This window comes from Alternaria atra (genome assembly GCF_907166805.1).
Source record: "Alternaria atra isolate CS162 genome assembly, contig: 37, whole genome shotgun sequence".
NCBI classification, from domain to species: domain Eukaryota; kingdom Fungi; phylum Ascomycota; class Dothideomycetes; order Pleosporales; family Pleosporaceae; genus Alternaria; species Alternaria atra.
The window spans coordinates 172,666-194,615 of NW_025091336.1; the positions used below are offsets into that span (position 1 = coordinate 172,666).

At 51.8% G+C, this 21,950-nt stretch overlaps 9 protein-coding genes across 9 annotated transcripts; 3 read left to right on the forward strand and 6 right to left on the reverse strand.

Moving 5' to 3' along the window:
* Window positions 1–986: 986 nt before the first annotated feature.
* On the reverse strand, window positions 987–2,162 carry ALTATR162_LOCUS11780 (uncharacterized protein; the record flags this gene model as incomplete). The annotated part of the gene is made up of 1 exon (XM_043319422.1): window positions 987–2,162. One exon carries the CDS (start codon window positions 2,160–2,162, stop codon window positions 987–989), a length of 1,176 nt encoding a protein of 391 aa, XP_043175357.1.
* Window positions 2,163–3,996: 1,834 nt separating this feature from the next.
* Window positions 3,997–5,362, forward strand: ALTATR162_LOCUS11781 (uncharacterized protein; the record flags this gene model as incomplete). The annotated part of the gene is made up of 2 exons (XM_043319423.1): window positions 3,997–4,831; window positions 4,881–5,362. The coding sequence occupies 2 exons, from the start codon at window positions 3,997–3,999 to the stop codon at window positions 5,360–5,362; spliced, it is 1,317 nt and encodes a 438-aa protein (XP_043175358.1).
* Window positions 5,363–6,229: 867 nt separating this feature from the next.
* ALTATR162_LOCUS11782 (uncharacterized protein) lies at window positions 6,230–7,825 on the forward strand (the record flags this gene model as incomplete). The annotated part of the gene is made up of 1 exon (XM_043319424.1): window positions 6,230–7,825. One exon carries the CDS (start codon window positions 6,230–6,232, stop codon window positions 7,823–7,825), a length of 1,596 nt encoding a protein of 531 aa, XP_043175359.1.
* A 266-nt stretch (window positions 7,826–8,091) lies between these two features.
* On the reverse strand, window positions 8,092–10,268 carry ALTATR162_LOCUS11783 (uncharacterized protein; the record flags this gene model as incomplete). Its single annotated transcript, XM_043319425.1, has 4 exons — window positions 8,092–8,251; window positions 8,306–9,029; window positions 9,080–9,774; window positions 9,823–10,268. 4 exons carry the CDS (start codon window positions 10,266–10,268, stop codon window positions 8,092–8,094), a joined length of 2,025 nt encoding a protein of 674 aa, XP_043175360.1.
* Window positions 10,269–11,986: 1,718 nt separating this feature from the next.
* On the reverse strand, window positions 11,987–14,149 carry ALTATR162_LOCUS11784 (uncharacterized protein; the record flags this gene model as incomplete). The annotated part of the gene is made up of 2 exons (XM_043319426.1): window positions 11,987–13,706; window positions 13,755–14,149. The coding sequence occupies 2 exons, from the start codon at window positions 14,147–14,149 to the stop codon at window positions 11,987–11,989; spliced, it is 2,115 nt and encodes a 704-aa protein (XP_043175361.1).
* Window positions 14,150–15,141: 992 nt separating this feature from the next.
* Window positions 15,142–16,334, reverse strand: ALTATR162_LOCUS11785 (uncharacterized protein; the record flags this gene model as incomplete). Its single annotated transcript, XM_043319427.1, has 3 exons — window positions 15,142–15,255; window positions 15,305–16,156; window positions 16,209–16,334. The coding sequence occupies 3 exons, from the start codon at window positions 16,332–16,334 to the stop codon at window positions 15,142–15,144; spliced, it is 1,092 nt and encodes a 363-aa protein (XP_043175362.1).
* Window positions 16,335–16,544: 210 nt separating this feature from the next.
* On the reverse strand, window positions 16,545–16,829 carry ALTATR162_LOCUS11786 (uncharacterized protein; the record flags this gene model as incomplete). Its single annotated transcript, XM_043319428.1, has 1 exon — window positions 16,545–16,829. The coding sequence occupies one exon, from the start codon at window positions 16,827–16,829 to the stop codon at window positions 16,545–16,547; it is 285 nt and encodes a 94-aa protein (XP_043175363.1).
* Window positions 16,830–17,051: 222 nt separating this feature from the next.
* On the forward strand, window positions 17,052–18,606 carry ALTATR162_LOCUS11787 (uncharacterized protein; the record flags this gene model as incomplete). Its single annotated transcript, XM_043319429.1, has 2 exons — window positions 17,052–17,110; window positions 17,157–18,606. 2 exons carry the CDS (start codon window positions 17,052–17,054, stop codon window positions 18,604–18,606), a joined length of 1,509 nt encoding a protein of 502 aa, XP_043175364.1.
* A 464-nt stretch (window positions 18,607–19,070) lies between these two features.
* On the reverse strand, window positions 19,071–21,238 carry ALTATR162_LOCUS11788 (uncharacterized protein; the record flags this gene model as incomplete). The annotated part of the gene is made up of 5 exons (XM_043319430.1): window positions 19,071–20,039; window positions 20,088–20,465; window positions 20,514–20,640; window positions 20,745–20,914; window positions 21,014–21,238. The coding sequence occupies 5 exons, from the start codon at window positions 21,236–21,238 to the stop codon at window positions 19,071–19,073; spliced, it is 1,869 nt and encodes a 622-aa protein (XP_043175365.1).
* Window positions 21,239–21,950: the final 712 nt, after the last annotated feature.

Below are 21,950 nucleotides of genomic sequence, written 5' to 3' on the forward strand. Positions count from 1 at the left end.
AGAGTCGCGTTGTGTGGTGAGGCTGAAGGGGGAGCGCGCAATTTCGGTGTTGGGGGTGGCAAAGGCGCGGGCGCGCTCTAAAAGTGTCGGAAACCGCTATACGCGTCGTGGACAGCGCGTTGCGGGGATGTTGAGATGCGGGCGCAAGTCTTCGTGATATCGGGATGGGTGGTGTTGAGCGTCTGCGGACGTCCTCTAGCCTGAGCGTTGTTGCGCGCAAACAAGTTAGCGGCTTGCCGAGATCACGTGATGGCCAGAATGGGGGCTGGGCCAATCAGCGTCTAGTTGTCCTCTTGCTGCAATTATTCACTCTTCCTCAGTCACCCTCGTTCACGTTCTCTATAGGAGTCGCTGTGGGGTAGAGAGATAAACAACGCGCTTGACGTGGACTAGTGCCGAAATAAGCCACCGCATCGGAGGCGGAGGAACGAGTGGAGTGGGTGCCACGTCCAACGACCCCTCCAAACCTGCTACCATGGTCCAGCGAACATCAAACCTGTCTTACTTTCCTTCCTAACCTAGTTCCAGTGCTATGGTTCGTCCATCATATTTGTCCAGGATTCTAGACGCCTTCCCCTTGATACCGTGCTTGTTATAGCGGCTCTATCAGGTGGAAAAGCTTTGGTGGTGAGAATTATGGACTCGCGCTGAATGGCGGTGGGAGGCTTTCAGCGCGCTCCCTAGCCCGTCCACAATACTCTACTGCGTACACAAGCGAGCTAGAAGCGAGGCAATTGAAGAATATTTCCCCTAAATGTCCACTAGATTTTGACTAGAGAGATTTCATACTTTACTAGCACATTCATTTGTCTAAGCTGTTATCATGTTGGCCCCTCAGTGCCGGACGAATAACCAACGTCAACATCCATGGAGTCAAGATTCTAGTAAACAAATCATTCAGCTACGAACTTATTGCTAACTATGTACATGTTGAAGCCCAACTCAACACCATTCTTTTCCAAGATTCATACCAGCAGATTCTAATCCTAAGTGAGCGTAGGTGCAGTCCAGTCAATGTACGTCGCCGCATCGGCACCCGACGGGCCTTTCTCGATGTTGGCAGTGTTCGAGCTCTGGTTAAGCAAGAATTTGTTGATGAATGCAGTAAGGTCAGCCTGCTGGTTGGATGGGAATTGGCAATGGTTGTGGTTGCCAGAGCCAGTGAAGCCCATGTTGTCTGGTACACCGAGAGCCTTGTAAATGAGGCGACCAGCCTTCATACAAGCGGTGGTGGATACGGGGCCAAGCCAGTCGATCTCGTTCTCGATGACGAGTAGACCACGAGGAGCGACCATACCAGCAAGCTGATGGTGGTCGGTAGCGAGGGTGTTGGACTTGGTGCTGAAAGAGTTGAACCTCGTGGAGAACCAGACGTTCTCGCCGACAATTTGGCTGGAGGTTTGGATGTTCTTGCCCTTGGCCTTCTCAGAGTCGGAGATGCGCCAGCAGGCGGCACCACCAGAGCCAGACTCCTGAGGAAGACCCAGAGCAATGCGGTCAACAAGCGCAGCGGCGACGAAAGCACCCTTGCCGTTACGAGAGCAGCCAGTCACGCCGACGCGCTTCGGGTCGATGCCAACACTTGGAGTAGCCTCAAGAGCGTCCATGATGCGGTCAACACCCCATGCCCAGGCAGTGAGAGCACCAGCGCTGTGGCTGGAACCGTACAAGTCAAAGAATTTGCCCTTTCCACGGCTGCTGCCGCCCTGTTGTTGACCAATGTCATCGTTGTTGAAGGTGATGGTCGCAACATTGCTGGGAACAGGGAGACTGGCAGCGCCATATGCGATGATGGCAGGGAAAGGTCCGGTTCCGCTAGGCTTCTTGATGGAGACCGAGAAGGAAACCGACTTGCCGCCCTCAGTTGAGGTAATGGAGAGCGAGGATCCAGAGAAGGTAGCAGTAACGCTTGATGGCTTCTTGGGAAAGTCACCGAGTTCCTGTGCCTGGATAGCAGCGCTAACCTCCTTGTTCTTGCAAGCGAAGTCGGCTTTGGTAGTAACAGCCCTTCCGTCGAAGAACTTGAAGGGGTTCGGCAACTTGGCGTTGGCGGTAGTAGGGAAGGTAGTTGGGACAGTGCATGTAGCGTCCTGACGTTGTTCAATGGCCGGCGCCGCAAGGACGGTCGTAGCAAGGAGCGGAAGGATGAGTGAGTATTTCATGTTGGGCGGATTGATGGTATTCGGGATACTGCAGGACAATGACTGCTAAGATACTCTCAACCCTTATATAGTGATTGTAATCTCCGCAAGCATTCCGCGCTCCCGTGGCGAAATATAGCCACTAAATGAATCTGTGGAGGTGACAAAGTATGTTTCGTAGCGTGACTACAGCGCAATCAAGGCAGCACGTCTTGGCTCATGCTGGTCTCCTTTAGTTTCGCCACGCACTTGTGGAGCAAGGGCCGTCACAACAGAATTGCGTAGGCTTACTACTGTTGCATGTACATACTTCTATTCTGCTTTATATGCCAGATGTCTTGCAATTGAGGCTCACGAAAGCTGACATGCGTCCACTTTTGTCTTTATATCATTGATACAGTCCAACATGGGGAATGTTGGACGCTCGACGTTTTCCAGGTAACTCACCCAGGCATTTACGGTACTACCCTCATCATGGAGCACAAGCTTACCTTGCGTTAACAGTTCATTGATGGAAAATCTGTTCGTGATCTGTATAGTTAGTATCATCGATTGGAGTGCAGCAGTTCCCTTGAGCCGTGAGGAAACCGCCTCACACTATAACACCCTTGCCGTGCCGTGTCCCCCAAAACGAGACGTGACCACTTAGTCTATGTTCAGATCCGGGTATTGTAGACTGATACGGGCATGGCGCAGTGTAGCGAAAGCTCTTCCAGAACTTCCAAATGGATCTCGTCACAACATGGCGATCAATTGGGCACAGGAAGGCATACGCACTATAGGAGCCCTGGTTCGACCGCTGAATAGATATTAAACCGCGATGGCGGCTCTCCATGCTTCCCCACGTTGCGGGGTGCAGTGGGGCGCTTGCTGAAGTGCCGTTTAGCCTGATCGTCACCAAGCAAGTTCACCCGGTAGTGTATGATCGACGTCCTTCCAGCTCTATGCGGTCCTGATATGTCCTGCGCAGAAGCTTGTTGTTACTTACTTGTCTATCTCTTGTCCGGGAATTTTCTTGTGCATAATGAGCTGGTCGTTTGGTCGCAGTTGTTGCATTTCCGAGAAGGGCCGTATCCCTACCGCGACATGGATCGGCTTTGCAACGTTCGCTTGGGATATGGTGATACACGAGGGCCAGTACTGCACTCTATATCTTGTTTGACGTCTGTAGCACAACGCTTGGACTACATACCCTGGCAGATGGGCATGTTGAATGTGACGTCGCGCAATTCATACGTCGTCCTAGTTCTTAGCCGAGTAGTCTCCAGTGCCCAGGTGTCATGCGGCAACAACATTCGAAGATGAGCAAAATCGAAAAGCTTCATCGTCCACGGAAGTCGCGTTAAGCTTCGTTACATGACTCCAGACGAGTCTAGGGGTTGGGATGTCCACCATTGAGAATGGCGTTGCGTGCAGATGCGTACTGAATAGGTAGGACGGAGATCCGAGGCATGTTTAACGTTAGCGAAGGAGGTGCTGAATCTTGGAGTTTGGAAGGAGCAGGAAGGACTGGTTTGTCACCCACGCTTACCAACTTCAGCGCTAGCGATCCACAGCTTCGGCACCCCTCATGCGGCATCGCGGGAGTTTCAGCTACGCTCACAAAATCTTAAGGTAAGCTACAAAACCAAATTTACGCAATAGCTAGGTAGTATGCAGGATTCACTGTCGTCAGGTTGTATCATCGCCGATAAGAGGAGAAGGAAGAGTAGTGAAGTTTGACTGGCCACATTCAAAGCAAGTTAAGCTGACCAACCCGCCGTTCATTGATCACTTGCCTGAACCCTCTCCACAGTCAAAATATATGAAGAGACCCTCCGATTCTACAACGACCGATAGCTCCAAATCACTCAGAATGTCAAGCGAAAGACAAGCAGCAGATGCTATCCGATTTTATGACTCGAAGTCCTGGGATTACGATGCTACCTGGCACAACGATTTCACCAGGCGATTCATTTCCCATCTCGACATACAGCCAGGCCAACAGATACTGGATCTGGCGTGTGGCACCGGACTATTGACTTTCCGTGAGTCCGAGGCAGTAGGACCACAGGGGCATATCGTCGGAATTGATGTCACCCCTGGTATGCTCGCGGTCGCTACTCACAGACAGACTCAAGGAGGCGACAAATACGCAAATACGACTTTCCTCAAGGGCGACGCTTTGCACCTGGACGAGACGGAAGAGCTCAAGGGAATGCAATTTGATGTCATCACAGTGGCTTCTGCTCTAGTCTTATTCCCCGATCCAAAGGCTGCTATTGAGCACTGGGTAGAATTCCTGAAGCCTGGAGGTGTCATTGCAATGGACGCGACACACCCAAGGAACTTGGTCTCCGGCATGGTACTTGAGAGGGTAGCTCGCAGACTGGAGCTTCCCATTCCCTACAATCGGTCATGGAGCAAATCAGAAGATACCTTGAAGCAAATGTTAGAGTCCGCGGGATTGGAGGTAGACGAAGTTCTTACTGTAGAGAATCAAGCGGGATATGGCAGGCGTTTCTATGAGATGGAGCAATGGGACGACTTCTTTGTCGAAAACGTGATCGTCAAAGACGTTGCAAGAACGTTTGCGAACAACGACATCCGAAGGAAAGCGCAAGGCCTCTACAAGGAGGAGTGGGAAAAATTGGCGATAGACGGCAAGATTGAGGAGATCGACTCTGTTTTCCTCGGTATTGCAAGGAGACGTGAGTAATCCATAGCGTTACATTGACACAGAGCTAACATCTTACATAGCTGCAGACGGTTCGAGATACGTACCGCAAGTCATTCAAGACGATGTTGTCTTCAGGGGCGGATGCCGCTGCGGCGGGGTACAATACACATCGAGCGCTGCGCCCTCAGATATCACGCTGTGTCATTGCCGCGCATGCCAAAAATTGTCAGGCTCTGGCTTCCTTCCATTTACGCATGTCCCCAGAGACAGTCTTTCTTTCACCCATTCGGATACGCGCACGGTTCTAAGATTGTCGGATGCTGCGGAACGAACCTTTTGCTCAGGTTGCGGTGCTCCAATATCCATGTCTTACGCATCCGATCCCACCAAGATGGCATTGTGTATGGCCACAGTCGACCTGGAAAGCCTCAAGACTGAGGTGGCACCAAAGGTTGTGCAGCATATATTTCTACGAGAGAAGGCGCCTTGGGTGGTGCTACCCGAAGATGGAACTGAGCGTTGGGGCACGTCAGAACATGCTCACCTGTTCATGCAGAAGTAGAGTAGTTGTAATGGAGGTGTAGCTACAAGAAGATGCGGTGAACTTTTTCAGGGTCCGCGATTATTCGGTGTGAACTTTTGTGGGGTGGTGCCGTGGGCGAGTGTAGGCAACCCACTGAATTAGGAGACAAATCTATGCTCCCACAATCACAACAGACGTGCAACTAGTGTCGCAGGCTCTGGAGCTTTTGTTGTTGAGAGATGTTCTTAGAGAGGTCTTCCCTGTGACTGTAACGCGTACTAGCCGTGCGCTAGATGTTGCACGATGAGATGTTTCGAAACGCGAACGCAAACAGAACGGATAGAAAGCAGGGTCGAGTGCGTCTTACAGCTTGTCTTGCATTAGACCAAAGTAATTGGCAAGGGGTTATTGGGTTCTCTAAGCGACGACGGCTACGTGTTGCGGTGTGCGTTGCGTACATGACGGGGCCGCTAGCCCTCCCAGCCTCACAAAATCTGGATTCCCTGCCACGCTGTTTCCTGCCAACCACGCGAAACAGCCATCGAGGACAAAACCTCGCCCTTTGCTTGACGGAACATTGAACCCTCTTTTTGCCTTTTGGTACACTACATCTGCAGTCACTCGTTGCACTGCATCTTTCACCAATTCTACCAGAAAACACTCGTTGACCGCCGCATTACCTACCACCCATAACACTCGCTCTTCGTTCTTATCGATAAATTGATTGTGTTGGCCAGGTTACCCTCACCCGCCCCGCCGAGCAGCAAGGAAACAGTTGCTTTCACGTTTCACAAGGACTCATCTGTCAGCTCGACAAATTGTTGGGCGACTGACGCATTCCTCGTCCGCCGACCAGCGTACCGACTTGTAACCCCGGCACCGGACGTTTAGCTGCAGTAGTTTGGAATGAGCCGCAACGCCCCTCACGACTTGGAGCTGCAACAGCCGCCTCAGGCCCCTTATGCCACCCATAGCTCGCAGCATACCGGCGTAAAAAGTCCAGCATACCATACTCGAAAGCAGTCGGCTCTTGTGGTTAGCGATCAAGTGCACAGCTTCGACGACGTGGACATTACCGGTCTCCAACCACCACCTTCCGCTTTAACGCCCACTACTGCAACTGCATACGACCCACATGCACCTTCCCCACTAGAAGACTTCCCTAGAGCTGGCCGAAGTAGTCACCAGCGGACGTTGACTGGCACAATCTTCGACAACTTCAATCGCGCAACATCGACAATTCAACAACATACTTCAAGAGCATCTTCACCCTCAAAGTCTCTGGCAAGCTTCATCCCCTCAAGAGGCGCTATCGAATCGAGCGCTAGCCAGCCTAAGATTAGGGCGCTACAGAACTGGTTCAACGGCTCCTCTGCGCCCGTGAAGCTGGGTGTCCAGCCACACGACGATTATTCGGATTCCGGCTCCGAGTCTGGAGAGGAATACGACTCTGAGTCCGACGAGGAGGAAGAAGAGGAGAGGGGCAACATGATGACCAACCTCTTCAACCGTGGTTCCTCACTCACGAGGGGCACCTCGCAGAGCCCCATACGATCGGATCATACTCAAACACCGAGCAAGGCACCGAGCCAGCCTACCACTGGCAGCAAGTTCGCATGGTTGCTGTCCACACAGAAGAATGCCGCCGTCCCCCCTCCACAGCAATCGCCGACATACCACAACCCCGACGATGAGCTGCTTAACTTGAACATCTCTCAGTCGCTCTTCCCACACGGACCCGCCGATCCACTAGCACCCTCGTCCTTCCACGATCTCCTCACCAACGCCGAAGCGCTTCTCTCTCGCTACCAGACCGCCTACCGCCAACTCTCCAATGATTTAGGAGATGCACATGCCGAACAAAGCGCGCAGGATGACGAGCTTGATGAGGCGGAGACACGAGCACGGCACCTAAAGATGCAACTAGAGACGATGGCAGCACGAGCAGCTGATCAAGATGAGCAGATGCGAACCCTCATGGAGGACCTTGCATTTGAGAAGAAGGCTCGTCAAGAAGAAGAGGCAGCTCGTAAGAGGAGTCTGGCCCTCATCAGAGCAACACCACAGTGTGAGCACACTTCGTGCCAGGAGACCGCCCGTCGGCACAACCGCGTATCCGGCTCGGAGATCAGCGTCGATTCTGGCTTCGAGTCAGAGACCGAGACCGATGCCGCGAGTGTGTTCTCAAGAAACTGCCTCAGCCCTACCGGTACCGACCGCTCCTTTGTTCTCGACAACGATATCCACGACATCACACCGAAGGGCCGGAAGCTTCAACCACTACAACGAGGAAGCACATACGACAAGGGTCGGGAAGGCAAAGTCGATATCGCAAAAGGTGGATGGGGATGCGCCAACTGCCAGGGCGGCGCACAATCTGCTGTCTGGGGTCGTCTAGCAAAGGAACGAGAGGAGAACCGCACACTCAGACTAAGGGTTGAGACTTTGGAGGAGGCCGTTGATGGTGCTTTGAATGCTGTCGCTGGCGCTTGGGGGATGTAAGTATCCGTGTATGAACATGACTTTGGAGTGTATTGGCGTTTGGTATACCACAACTTGACGATTGGATGACTATCAGATTGGTTTCAGTCTTTGGAGTGTAGAGCACATACATCACATAGTATAGCATCAACTACTACCCCATCACAGTATCATTATACGTCCGTTACCTCATCATCACTTCTGTAATGAGGCTGTGAACCATACAGCTAATATGTGAATCTGTTGGATATATTTCGACTAATGAATGCCATATGTCTAAACAGTACTCACAGTTTCTGCTCCCCAGAACAACATCCCTTCTCAACCAAAACCGACGCGTTGTTCTTCGTGCTCGGTACGTCGATGGCCGGGTTGCGCTCGAAGAAGTCGCTGGGCTTGAAATGTACTTGGTAGATCTCAACCGGCATAACTGGCCAGTCTTCCACTCTGCTTGTCGTCAGTACATGCGTCAATCTTTTCTCTAAAAGTGATGAAACTTACCGTGGGTTATGTGTCAGTCCGAAAACGTTCCAGAGAACCAGATCCTCGTTCTCGACATTATCCTTTCGTGCAGCCATGTCGTGTACACCACCTCGCTCAAGCTGACTCTGGAGCGTAAATCTACCTGCAGCGTACAGCTCATCGTCCTGGTACTTGGTCACCCACACATGGTGGTTTGTGAAAAGAGCTCGTTGTGCTTGAATGCTTCCTTGGCTAGCGAGTATCTTCTGCGTGGGCAGCGGTGCGAACTTGTATCCAACGGGGTTACCAGACTTTGGGTTCGTCTTCGACGGGTTGATGATCTTGAAGACGCGGTGATCGAAGGGATTCGCGTCGACGCCAGACGACTTATCGATGGTTGTCTTGCGGATCTCGTAGAAGTTGCCGTTGGGGTTGGTTTCTTTGTCCCAGGGCGCCGTGTGGGATTCTTCGTAGAGGACTGTGTTTTTGTGGCCGTCGATTGCTGGGTCGAAACGCGCTGCGAAGATGTGCTGGTGGTTTTGGGCAAGTACACCACCTGATACGACGTTGCCGTATTCTGATGTCTTGCCAGGGTCGATGTTGACGACGGACACGATGCCAGTTGCTCGGACTTCGAGCGTGATACCACCAGCGGTGTCAAGCTTATAGGCGAAGACGTATTCGTAGTTGGCTAGAGTGATGATGAACTGAACAACGAGTTCTCGTAGTCGTGTTACTACTGCGCGTCCGGTTCGCCAGTTGGCTAATTCCTTAGGTTAGCTTGTGCCGAGAAGTTGGCGTGGAGAAACTTACTGTGCTTCCAGCCAATACCGTTGTCTTGCTCATGAAGACAGACAACGTTGGGGTGAACCTTTGGCTCACCATCGGATCCAACAATAACCGCATCGAAGTATTTGATCACACCGAGACAGTCGCAGCCTAGTGATAGGTTGTTGGCACAGTTGCCAGCACCTCCGTCACCAAAATCGAAAGCTTGCTTGCGGTGGAACGGTGGACGAGCATCGGCGTATGGGACAGACATCTCACTTATACTCATCCGGTACATGATGCTTCTACCGTCATATTTGACGTCGTGCAGAACGGCTCCTTCACGTGGGTTGAACGAAACCCTGAAGCTCCACTTTTGCCATTCGACTAGTGATTCGTCGGTGACCTTGAAGGAAGGTCCCTCTGGTTGTGTGATGTTGATGGGCTTCACGTCTTGTCGAAGACCGCCTTCTAGCATCTCGGGGACGTATTCCGCACCCTCGCAATGGTCTAGGACGCGCTCGGAGTGTGTCTGACCTGTGAGACTATCGCCCTTTCCACCTGTGGCTAGGCGATCAACGCGAATGATCTTCCTCGTTTGCGCATCCATGACAGGAATTAGTGGTAAGGGGTAGGCATAGAAGTTTGAATCGGCGTTTCCATTCCTTGTGTCCTGGGCAAAGCACAATCCTTGGAAGTATCTTCGGTTCTCGGCGCCAATTTCAAGACCACCGTACGGCCTTGGATTGTCAGTATTGCTGATTAATGGTTGAGAAGTAGGTACCTACCAAGGCTCAACGACCAACTCGAATCCATCGGGTAGCTTCATTTCAGCCATGGCTTCTTTGAACATCTCGCTCTCCTCGCATGCTTTGACCAGATGTTGGAACTCCCACAATGTTAAGCTAGCCTGGTTCTCCTTTCCGACAACCTCGTGTCGTACTCTCTTCCTCTGTTCAACATCGATGACAGACTCGTGGTACTCTGGTATCTTGTCGGAGCCAATGACATCGTATTGACACTTCGCCAACCGCGCAGGTCGTTTGGAAGCTGGTGACTGTCCTGGCTTTGCTGTATGTTCTAGGTCAAGGTACTGTTTCATAAGCTCCTTTTCCGGTTCTTGGAGGTAGATCTCTCGAAAGTCGACAACACAATCTTTGTGGAGGGAGAGCACAGTGTCACGCGCGATGCGTGTCTCCTCTACGTTGAGGATCTTGAATGGGTGAGGTGCCATGGTGAGGTGCACGATCTGGAATAAAGAATGGTGATGTGATCTTATTTTCACCCGCAAATAGTACAATGTAGATAGGAGTGAAAAGTGGCGGTCATCAAGTCTAGCGGGACACCATCCAATTTATCTACAAGCATACACATGGTGCCGAGCCCGTGTCTCGCAGCGTAGAAGCGGGGACGTTCAATGATAGAACGTGGCGATAACGTCGAACACGCAAAGGCATACCGCCGTCGTACTCTCTGGCGGAATATCGCATGTACCTACCACTTTCGGCTAGTGCGATCTGTAGATTATCAAGTGCTGCACGCCCCGTCAAGCGGTATACGAAAACAGACATGTTATCTAACCCAGCCCCTGTGACTCAGGGATGTGAGTAGGAAAGCACGCGCTGTTGTTGTGTTTCTCGCGGAACATTGCGTGTGGAAATGGCAAACCGCCCGGCGGAATTATGTCCGCTGTGGGTCGGGCTACTCGTCTGGCTTGGGCAGGGACGCGATATTCTACCAAACGGAACATTGCGCTACAACAGCAAATTGGGCGATGTGTCCTGCTCATCTTCGCAGCGGACTCATAGTCGCATTACTCAAATAAGTGATCTGGACCATATATGGAGACCCGTGACACCAAGGTTCAATTATGAAGGAGTACGGTCTTGGGAGACCTCTACAGCACAATGACAGAGACAATGTACCGGCTTGGCATGATAGTGTGAAGACTACATGGGCTTGTACAGAATCAGATTGGGGCTGTGTACGCTTATGGTATAGTGCCTAGTGTTCGAGTTGTTTACCAGGAAGATCCCAAGGTCGCTATAGAGAGAGCTGTGGAGATATTCCGCGATATCAAGAAGATTTCTTTGCCATACAATCGGTATCACCTTCTGCAATGAAGCTGATTCCACGTTAGTATCTCGCATGATGCACTCGCGTATACTCTTACGGCATTAATTGCCTTGCGGTTGCGATTGCAGTGGTACAGTATTCGCCAGGCTTTCCTTATAAAACAATATCGTTGCCGAGGGCGCTGGTAGTGGAGATCAATCATCTTTCCAGGCGGGGTTCGTTAGTAGAACGGTTCTCGACTCGGGCATCAGGCTATGCCGTACCCAGCCCGGAGACCCACAGCCCGTATCGCAGATGCAAGAACCGCTTCGTCCCGTCTTCGCCGGCTGCAATCTCATAACGTGGTTCATATTCATTGTTTTTTCCCAGTTCTCCATCAAATCAATCATCATCAGTTGGTTTCCAATTCAGCATCGGTGGTTTAGTGGTAAAATTAGCCGTTGCCATCCATTACAGGACAGTTTCGGCTAGCCCCGGGTTCGATTCCCGGCCGATGCATCGCAGCTTCTAGTATTTCTTTTTGTGTTTGTGTTCGGTTGTGGTGAACAGAGATGTGTTTTCCAGCCGGTGGTTCTGGACGCACGTGATGGTAGCGTGGTTGGAACGTGGTTCGTTAGCGAGATTAGCGCCGGCTATCTCCGCACTAGCGGTGGGATCCGTAACGTGGCAGACATTATTGAATGATACAGCTGGGCATGGTTTCTTTTTGTGTTACACCATTGCCTTATGATATTTGCCATTATGAAACCTTTGATCAGCCTATGCCGCAAACATTGCCATTCGCAGCGCTTGCTATGACTCCTAAATACATGCTAAGTTGCTGTTTTATCGCATGCCAATCACTTACAGCACATTCAACACTGACACAATCACCTCTCAATTCCTTGTATTCCCCGAAATGGTTGCAGCAACGACGCCCCCAATGACCGCCCCAAGTCCAATCCTCCTATTCTCCCTCTGACCACTAACCCGCCATCGGTGACTAGCCTTCGGCACCACGATCCTCTCCGGCTCCGCAAGCCCCATCTGTCCCGGCGGCGCATCTTTGAGTTGCCCATACTGTACTCTCCTCTTCCCAACATCCTCAAGCACCTGATCGAAGTCGCCGTGATACGCTTTCGTCTTGTCAGGCGCGATGATGGGCGCACCGAAGGCCTGTGAGATCTCAAGTGGACCAAGGGTGACTTTGCGACCGAGTTGCCAGAAGCCCCAGTATACGGGTAGAACGAGCATGACGGTGACGAAGGTTGCTGCGAGGGCGCCGCCGACGTAGGCGAAGGATGTGAGATATTCTTCTACGATGCCCGTGACAGACGCCTCAATTGTTTGGTTGGCCATGCCCAGGCCGGCGCGTAGAGATTTGTCGGTTGTAGGTGCGCCTTTAATGTATAACGCGGTTACAAAACTTAGGGTGTTGAGTTTGCGCAAGATTTCGATGGTAGGATCAACTTCACCGGACTTGTCAATGTTGTACCAACAGCGATCCTTTTCTGGCTCATCCGAGTCGGCGTAAAATGTAGTTGGAGCCGAAGCGCCTTGAGAGTCGATCTCCCATCCACTTTCGTAGTTGAGATCTGCCCGAGACTTGTAGAGATTGTTCATGATGTAGGCTAGAGCACCGACAGTAGAAGTCTCGTTGAATTGCTCTGTGAGATTGACATGGCGGGTTACTTTAATGCCGTCGATTTGTTCGATACCACTGATATCGGTACCAACAGGTATGGAATCGTTTGCGTTAAAGAATTTGACATGTGTGACAATGTTCTTGCCCTCCAATTCTTCTTGGCTTGGTATCATGACAGTGACGGGATACTGGACGACGGCGGGCACAATGTCGCATGTACGTATAGTCTTTGTACCGGGACAAGAGTGCTCATTCTCTCCAGCTCGACTGTCAACATATAGCATCTCGAGAGTAATGGTGGCGTATGGCTTTGTTTCGGTCACCCAAGACGGTGTGAAGTTGACATCCCACAACGGGTAAGATGTGTTGATGTTCTCTGGTCCTTCTGACCGTTGTAATCCATAGTCCACGTTCTCGTATTGGCTGGTACAATCGAACATGAAGCCGAGACCCTCCACAGCGCCGCTGCACTCTTGTCGATAAGGACAATCGAAGAAAGACGCGTAGTCCTTAAGGGTATCGTGCACCTTGCCATTCGCGATCTTGCCATTGTACGCTCTCAGTACACTAGCCCATGTCGCATCAACAGTCTTGATGGAGCCGTCTTTTCCGGGAATCCCACCAGATTTCGCTACCCAATCTGTCTCGATCCATGCAGTCATGTTGACGTTGGCGTATTCCTTTTGCTGGGTTACGATGGTCTTTGTCGCTTTCTGGAAGAGAGTACTGTCGACAACGGCGAATTTCGTCATAAGAGCGGCGAGAGCGATGATGTTGAAGTGTCTGCCGGAGGTGATAATCGCATAGAAGCTATAAGAATACGCATGATTCTGATGTAGTCTCCGGAGTGAGCTTCCGCGCAAGGCTGTCCTCCACCATGCGATAGCCAACCCCTGACCAATCAATGTAATCAGCCCCAAATTCTGGACTTGGTTCGCAATGTTGAGCAGTACATTAGGTTGGGCGGTGAATCTGGTCCGTCAGTTCTGATTTCATATTTAATAAGCTTGCCTAACTAACTCTGTGAATGGCCAGTCTTTGACTCGCTGCTTGTTTGAGGAAACCAGAATGGCTACAGCCCCGGCAGTGGCCACAAGGATCACCATAAGCCCCGCAAAGCCGATCCATGGAAACTGATGCTTGAAGCCAGGTCTCCAGTCGATGCCGTCGATATCTGAATTGTGTTCGGCATGGTCGAACTTCTCGCTATACTCTTGTCTAGATGCGTTCGGTGATTTGCCAGAGCTGCTTGTGTAGCTCGTGGAGTTTTCGCGTTCCTCGGTAATAGCGTCAATCATGACTTTACAGTCTTCCTTTGGTGAGCTTGGGGCAGTTTTCCAGCTATCCCTATTGTGTCCAGAATCATTGCTAACAAAGTTCGGCGATTGCGGGGTTTGTCGTATCTCGTTGTCCATGGTGGCAGTCTAGTGTATGGCTGTAAGACTGAAGGTGGATGGAATGAATAAGATCCAGTAATAAACGGAGCTAGAGAGGTCGATGAGAAAATGATAAGCAGACTTTGTGGAAAAGAAGGAGCAGCAAACAAACTCGCGTCGCGTGCCCCTGGAAGTCGTAGTACATATACAACAATGTGGTACAGGATGGCGGTATATCAGCACAGGCATTGCGGTCAGCCAGCCTTATGTCCATGCCGCGCCTTAGTTGTTTGTGGGGGCCGAAGCTCATCAAGGAGCCCACAAACGGCTTACGGACATGCATGCTGGCGTAGATAACGATTGGTTGTGAGTGCATAAGGCATACGGGTGTCAGCCGCACGAGGCTTGTCAACACACACCTTGCCCTTTTCGACCATCACAGATGCGCGAAGCGAGATGATCCAATCGCGGCGACGGTAAGACCGGACGTTCTTTAAGCCATGGCAGTCGCGTTGAGCTGGAAACAACGTGTCAAACCCTAAAAGGCGATTGCATTCGGGGATGATGTTCTAGCTCTTGTTCTTCTCCGCATTCTCTATAAGTTTGCGTTCCACGAAACCACGGGAAAGGATAGCTCAAATGGGTTCACGGGTAATCGATAGATAAGATGGTTTGTTACTAAGAGCCACGAGTGTCTTGACTAATGCACGTCTGTTGGCACATCAGCTCGAATGGCGGAGCATTAGAAGAACAGTCCACTTCCGTCGAAGTGTAAGCCCTAAAAATAGAATTCGGTTAAGATCTTCGAAGGAAGGCGTCGCCGTGAGACCTCAAAGAAGGATTTGGTCCTTCGAAATTTCCAGTGCTGATAAATGCTAGCGATTGGCCATGTCATAGTGATCTAATGTCCGTTCTGCACCCTAGCATGCGGTTTGTCGCTTGTGTTTGAGCAGTAACGCTTGACAGTTACAGGAGCGCATGCATGCATCGAGGCATGAAGAGTTGGTAGTACCAATACTAGAAGTTCGTCTTTAGTCCTGCATCTGTTCATCGTCCTGCTCCTGTTCCTCTTTGAGGTCGTCCCTTCCACTTTCTTCCTCTGGTGGCATAGACACAGGAAACGAAAGATGCTTCCAATCCTCGATCTGAAAGAAGTTAGCACCTCCAATCCAGTAACAGAAAAATTGCACATACCTCCTCGGTGATGCTCTTCAAACGGTCACGAATACTCTCCACGGCATAGCTGCCCAAGATCAATCGCAGTGGAGGATAGCTACAATGACCTAATTGCCAGACCAACTCTGCACTTTTCACAGCGCTCACCGGTTGTCTATCGTTCAACCATTGTACCATCCGTCGCGCATGTTGCGCCGGGCTTGTCAAACCCGCATAAGGTTCGCTAGGATTTGGTTTCACAAAAAAGTGGCCATAACGTTTCGGCTTCGGAGGTCCTGTTCCTACAGTAGGTGCTGACGTATAACTGGGTGGTAATATGTTGTCATCTGGCTCGTCCAATCGAACATGACCGGGCTCGACCAGTGTTGCTTTGATGTTAAAGATATCAACCTCGTATAACATGGACTCAATGAGGCCCTCAACAGCGTACTTGGTGGCACAATAGGGGCCAAGTCCCGGCACGCCAAGTGCTCCAGCCGTGGATGAGAATATGAGGTATCGACCGGAGTTCTGAGAACGGAAGTATGGGAGGGACAGCTGTAAGATGTGAAGTGTTCCGAGGAAGTTTGTGGTGAATTGATTGCGCAGGTCGTAGTCGTCCTGGTCCTCGCATGCTGCTATGACGCCGTAGCCGGTGCTGTTCGCTATGACATCCACCTGACCCCAGTATTCGATGCTCTTCTTGATTACTTGATCTACCGTCTCGCGCACCCTCACGTCGCATAACAAGCCCAAGCAGTTCCTATTCTGCCATTTATCCATCTGTTCCGGTGTGTTCTCCTCGGTCCATCCCACCGCGGTGCACTGGTCGCCATGCGCTAGTATTGCTCGAACGAGGGAACGCCCCATATGACCGGTCGCTCCGAAGACCTAGATGCATGTGTTAGCTACAAGGAATATGGTACTTTCTTCAATGACTTACGATCCATACTGCTCGCTTGGGTGGATTGTGCTCAGATGGTGGATCGCATGTTGCTGGCAAGATGAGACTAGGATGGTGAGTGGCGGCGCCTGGCGAGAGGCTCTGGCTTTGAGTATCGAAATCCATAAGAATGTTGAAGAATCTCCGCAATGGTATGCGATCTCAAGCTGTTCCAGAAGGTGGGGAGCTTGGCAGCCAATCGGACTTGCAACTGCCGCTATCTCCGTCTGCTTCCAGTGAAGGAGCAACAAAGACGCGTTGAGGGATTGGGATCGTTATGCAATCGGTCCGTACAGCGTTTGCATGTCGCGTTGGAAGTGTGGTATAGATGAGCATTCAAGGCATGATGAATCTCCTCTCGTCAATCAGAAAGCGAAGCCCCTCAATGACCAGTTGGGCTGGGAAGGCCTGTTGGCGGTTCATAAAATTGCTGACCAGAATGAAGAACATGATAAAAATGTCAAGGTGCATAGGCGACGTAAGGAAGAAGTGGTATGCGAGGAACAGAAAGGCCTGGGCTCGGTATCTGCTCTTGATGGATCGGATGACCCTATTCGCCTTGATCGCAGCGGCGCGGTTGGTAGGGGTCCTGAAGGTAACAACCTTTGAAAGGAGGGGCATCCTAGGTGGAATCGAGGTTTCGAGCGGCTCTGAGTCTGGGGAGAACTCGGGGTTGCGGAGATGGGCTTGGGGGAGTGATTAGGAGGCACCCTTATCGATAGAGCTCGGTCCCTACGCGGCATCCTTCCGATGCACAATTACGTCTGTCTGCCTCCTTCGTGTCTGCTCAATTCACAACCGACATGCAATTGTTCAACCGGTAGCAACATTACAGTCGCGACCATGGTCAAAGCAGTGCCCACACCTGTGGCGCTGCCGGCCACACAGGGTGGCTCGTCGTCGTAGGACCTCTCCTCATCCTATGTAGGCCCCACTAACATGCTGTAGACTTTCTTTCACGCAAGGCTTTCTACTCGGCCAGCTTTCGATCGCGATCTTGATGTTTTGCTTCATAAAATTCTTCATCTTTGGAGAGCCACCGTCCGCCGACGACCGCGCATTGCACCTCAATTCGCTCCGCCGAGCTCGAACTTTAGCACACCAACAATCGTATAAGCAACTAAGGACGCGCGCAAACTCGACATCCCTCTCCTTGCGCCACAAACCGAGTAGGAGTATAATACGAAAAGGCGAGGAGAGCAGGGGAGGACCAAGCATCACGACTATCCTTGCAAAAACATATTACAACGTAAAGGGACACCAGCCAGAGAGCCTGGATTGGTTCAATGTGCTCATTGCGCAGACAATCGCACAGCTGAGGGCCGACGCACGACAGGACGATGCAATCCTCACGTCGCTTACCGAGGTCTTGAACACGGGCAGTAAGCCAGACTGGATTGGCGAGATCAGGGTAACGGAGATAGCGTTGGGCGATGAGTTCCCCATCTTTAGCAACTGCAGAGTCATGCCCGCTGAAGACGGCTTTTGGTATGGACCAGGCAACACAGGAAATGAGAAGGAGAGACTGCAGGCGCGCATGGACGTTGATCTGAGCGATGTCATTACCATTGGCGTTGAGACGACGCTGAATCTGAACTGGCCGAAACCCATGTCTGCAGTCTTGCCTGTCGCACTTGCTGTGAGCATCGTGCGTTTCTCAGGAACACTTGCTGTCTCCTTTATACCCTCTTCATCGCCTCCACCAACCACCGCGCCCATGCCATCGCCAACATCGAATGCCCATCGCGGTTCTTCTCCAAGCCGCCCAGCATCGTCATCCGGTGCACCACCACATCGACCAACTACGTTGGCTTTTACCTTCCTCGACGACTACCGGCTCGACCTCTCCGTACGGTCCCTAGTCGGTTCACGATCACGATTACAAGACGTACCCAAAATAGCCCAGCTCATCGAATCCCGTGTCCACGCGTGGTTTGACGAACGGGCAGTAGAACCCCGCTTCCAACAAATCGTGCTCCCTTCACTCTGGCCCCGAAAGCACAACACGCGAGGCGGAGGAGCCACCGAAGACGCCGACGCTGCAGCCGGAGAAAGTGAAGGTGACGAAGACGATGAAATCGCCGTCATGGAAGGAAACGGCACAGCTCCAGGCTCAACGTCATTCATCCCTACCCCGATAGCTGAGAATGCTACCTTGGAAGAGCGCATAGAAGCCGAAGGCCAGAAAATGCGGGAAGCGGAGATTAGAGCTGGGGTTAGGAAACCCAGTGCATCGGATTCTCGTAGCCGGAGTAGAAATAATCGCGAAGACGGCATGCGATGGCGGGGTGAGCAGAGAGATCGGGATAGGCCAAAGGGACCGCCTGGTAGACCCAAATTACAAAGTCGGACTACGACTGGTATTGCGGGAGCTATACCGGGCGCTATGCCGCGATGAACATGGATGAGTATGCGTATGATGACATGACTAAATGTGTATAATATCACCAGCGGTGGCGTTGTGGAGAAAAGCGTGCGCGAAGCATACGTGTGTATACAGTAATGAACATTCAGCATCACCTATCAAGCATATTCTAGCACATACTGCATGCATCTGCATCATCAGAAGAAAAAAGACACTGATTATCAGTGATACTCACGTTGACGACGTAAGCCTTATTGATTACACCCACTCGTCTAGATATCCTAGCCAACAAGGCGGTCCATTCATGAAAAGCACACCTTGCAATACAACGCTAAGCCGACAGACAATGCCTATGTCCCACTACGGTAGGAGTAGAGGAAGAGAAAACAACGCCATGGGTATCTGTCTTTCTCTAGATACGACAGGGAAAAAGAAAGTAGGAAGATGAAGGCAACCCATAGTATCTGAACGTCAGCCGGGGTGAGTAGAGAAGCTCACTATAAGCTGGCAGTAGGAGTGGGCGCAGGCTGCTGTGGTGGAGGAGCATCGAAGGTGCTGGTTGGGACTTCGACTGGCGCCTGAGGCTTTGGTGCTTCTTCGGGCGGGGTTGGTACAGAGACGAAGCCATCTAATTTGGGCAGCACTTCTGGGTTACCGGTAGGATGTTGTTGTGCGACTGAAATGACTGGAGTAGAGATTCCGTTCGTAGTAGCCGCGGGCGTTGGTACGGGAGCTGATGTCTCCGGGGCAGGCGTGAGGCCAGGCTGTTGTGGTGCGCTGGTACCGACTGACGGCGCGCCTGTCGCAGCGGTGAAATCATGATCTACACCGTTTTCCATAGGTGCATTTTGTTCAGTGGCAGCGGCGCCATCCGATGCACCCTTCCGGTAGCGTAGAGTGACCATGAGGCTATGCGATTCCTCTTCTTCCTCCGACGAATCCTCTGCTGCATCATCTTCGTCATCGTCAAGCTCCATCTGATCTGGCTCCTCTTCGTCGTCATCTCCACCATCCCAAGATGTCGCATCCTCATCATCTTCCGAGTCTACTGTTCGGTTCAATGAACGGCCGTTCATGGTGCCCCTGTTCGCGGCGCGAGTCGATCGACCATGACCTGAATGTGGCTCTTCCGACACATCGGATCGTACGTAGTCGCCAGTCGCAGGTGATGCGTGGTCTGTGACTTGCCCACTAAGCAATGTTTCGCCATATAAGCCTGTTGCTCGAGATCGGACCTGCCGACCACTGGCGGTGACAGTAGGGCCAGAAGGTGCAGCGGGTGTGTCACGGGCCGACTGCCGCCCTGATCGACGTACAGAGGTGTTGTCCGAGTCGAAATCGTCCTCTTCGTCAAACGTGTATCGTTGGCGCTTGCCACGAGTGCGGCCTTCGTATAGGGAGAAACCGAGTTCTGGGCGCGTGAAGGCGTCTTTGCGCTGACGTGTGTACTCCCGTCGCTTGCGTTTCTACAAGACTGTTAGCATGAGATGATATATACACTGAACAGGGCGTACATTTTCCGAAGCCTCGAATCGCGGCACAGCATTGAGCATGCGCTCGCCGAGTGCCTTGGCCTCTTTGTGTCCGTCCACTTCCTCCAGCTTCGTCGCAAGCGCTCTCAACTCGTCGATAGAGCCGGCGACACTGATCCATTGTACGTTCTTGAGCTTCGGGTCGCTCTCGCGGTAGATACGAAAGTGGGTGTCGTTTTGACCTTCGACTAGGTAATACCGACGCTTGTCACCGTCGCGGCCCCAGGCTTGTACCGACAATGGGATATTCGTATCTTGCTTGTCCTTGGTAGTGCGAGACTTGTATGCGTTGTTAATCATAGCCTTGACCTGTTCGTTTTGGTTGAGGCTCCAAAGGCAGAGGGAGTGGAGGAGGGTAATCTAGGTGACGGTCAGCATTTGGCGATACCAAGATAGATGGCTACTTACTCGCTCTATTGCCGTCATGGTATTGAAGTTGCGACCGCCACTGAGGGGATTGCCAGTCCATTTGGTGGGCCATTGCGATTTTTGGGTTTGGATGGCTTCCTCGAGAGCGCGACCGTAGTGACCCTTCCTGTATAACACACATGTGTCAGCTTGTGCAATACTGCATATGCTCTGTGACGCCTACGCGACCGGGGAATGGGTGTTTGTAAAGAGCGAAGGGGTCAGACTGACTCGACAGGTTTCTTGCGATTGAGAACGAGGCCAAGCAAGGCGCATAGTAAGCCTTCGACATCAGCGGACGGCGTGTCTTCCGCGACACCCAGCTCGATATCTTGAGGTCCTACATGAGGGGAACCGCGAGGGAATGCTTCGTTGAAGCGTGACCGAAACATCACAATGAACTATGCCACATGGTGTTAGCGATGTCTGAGCGGAGGAGTCGTGCGCGATTGCCGTGCAATGCAGCGCGTCACGACGCGACGGACGCGTCCAACACGTACAGCAATGTCTGGGTTATCCTTTGGTACAGGCTCATGCGGTGGAGACGGCGCCCGTTTCCTCGGAGGCGGCGAGGGCGAGCGATGCTTGAAAAAGGTCAAGATTGTGCCGTTCTTTTTCTTCTTTTTCTGAGGTACGGGCTTTGCTGCAGTCGCCTCTGTAACTTCGAACTCCATCTCATCGTCAGTCGGGGGCGCAGAAGATAGAGAAGAGTCTGAATCGGCCATGGTTGCTGTTGTTTGGGGGTCGATGTTGATGGTGGTAGTTGCGGCTGCAGATGCGGGACGAGGAGAGAACTACGAACAGAGCACGGTTAGACAGGCATGAGGTAATGCTACTTTCGCTAGCACAGAGATCGACTATACAGATCCCTGTAACTTGGGGTAATCAGGACAATGAGAATTGTCACCCAGGGCATCTATGCTCAATGTAGCAAGCGTCAGCAGACAGCAAAGCGGAAGCAGCGACACAGTCAAGGCAAACTTTGTATTCTTAGACCATCGTTCATCTATGTACGTGATGCTCGCGTAGTGCTACAGCCATAATTCGATTCACATCGGGCGAAACGAGAGACAAAGGAAAGCCCACGGCTCTACCCTCGCTTTTGGTCCCTTGTCCCAAGCCTCTTCTGGCGAGATCACTCGTACGACCACGGCTTCCTGAACTCGAGTAATTCTGTAGTGAGTAGTGCCGGTAGCTTGGAGGTAACCCACATCTTCATACTAAGATTGGCCTTGCGCCATACATCATTTAACAAGCCTTTGCCGACCTAAGATGCGCGACTAAACGTGAAGATGCGATCGACGTGATGGAGTTGAGGTATGCCGTAGGATCCTATTACTCGTATGGCGCATTGATGCACGTTGGTGGTGTTCATATTCACAGCGCCCTGCTGATGAGGCAGGTGGGAGCCCCCGAGAGCGCTGGTCGTGCGGGGAA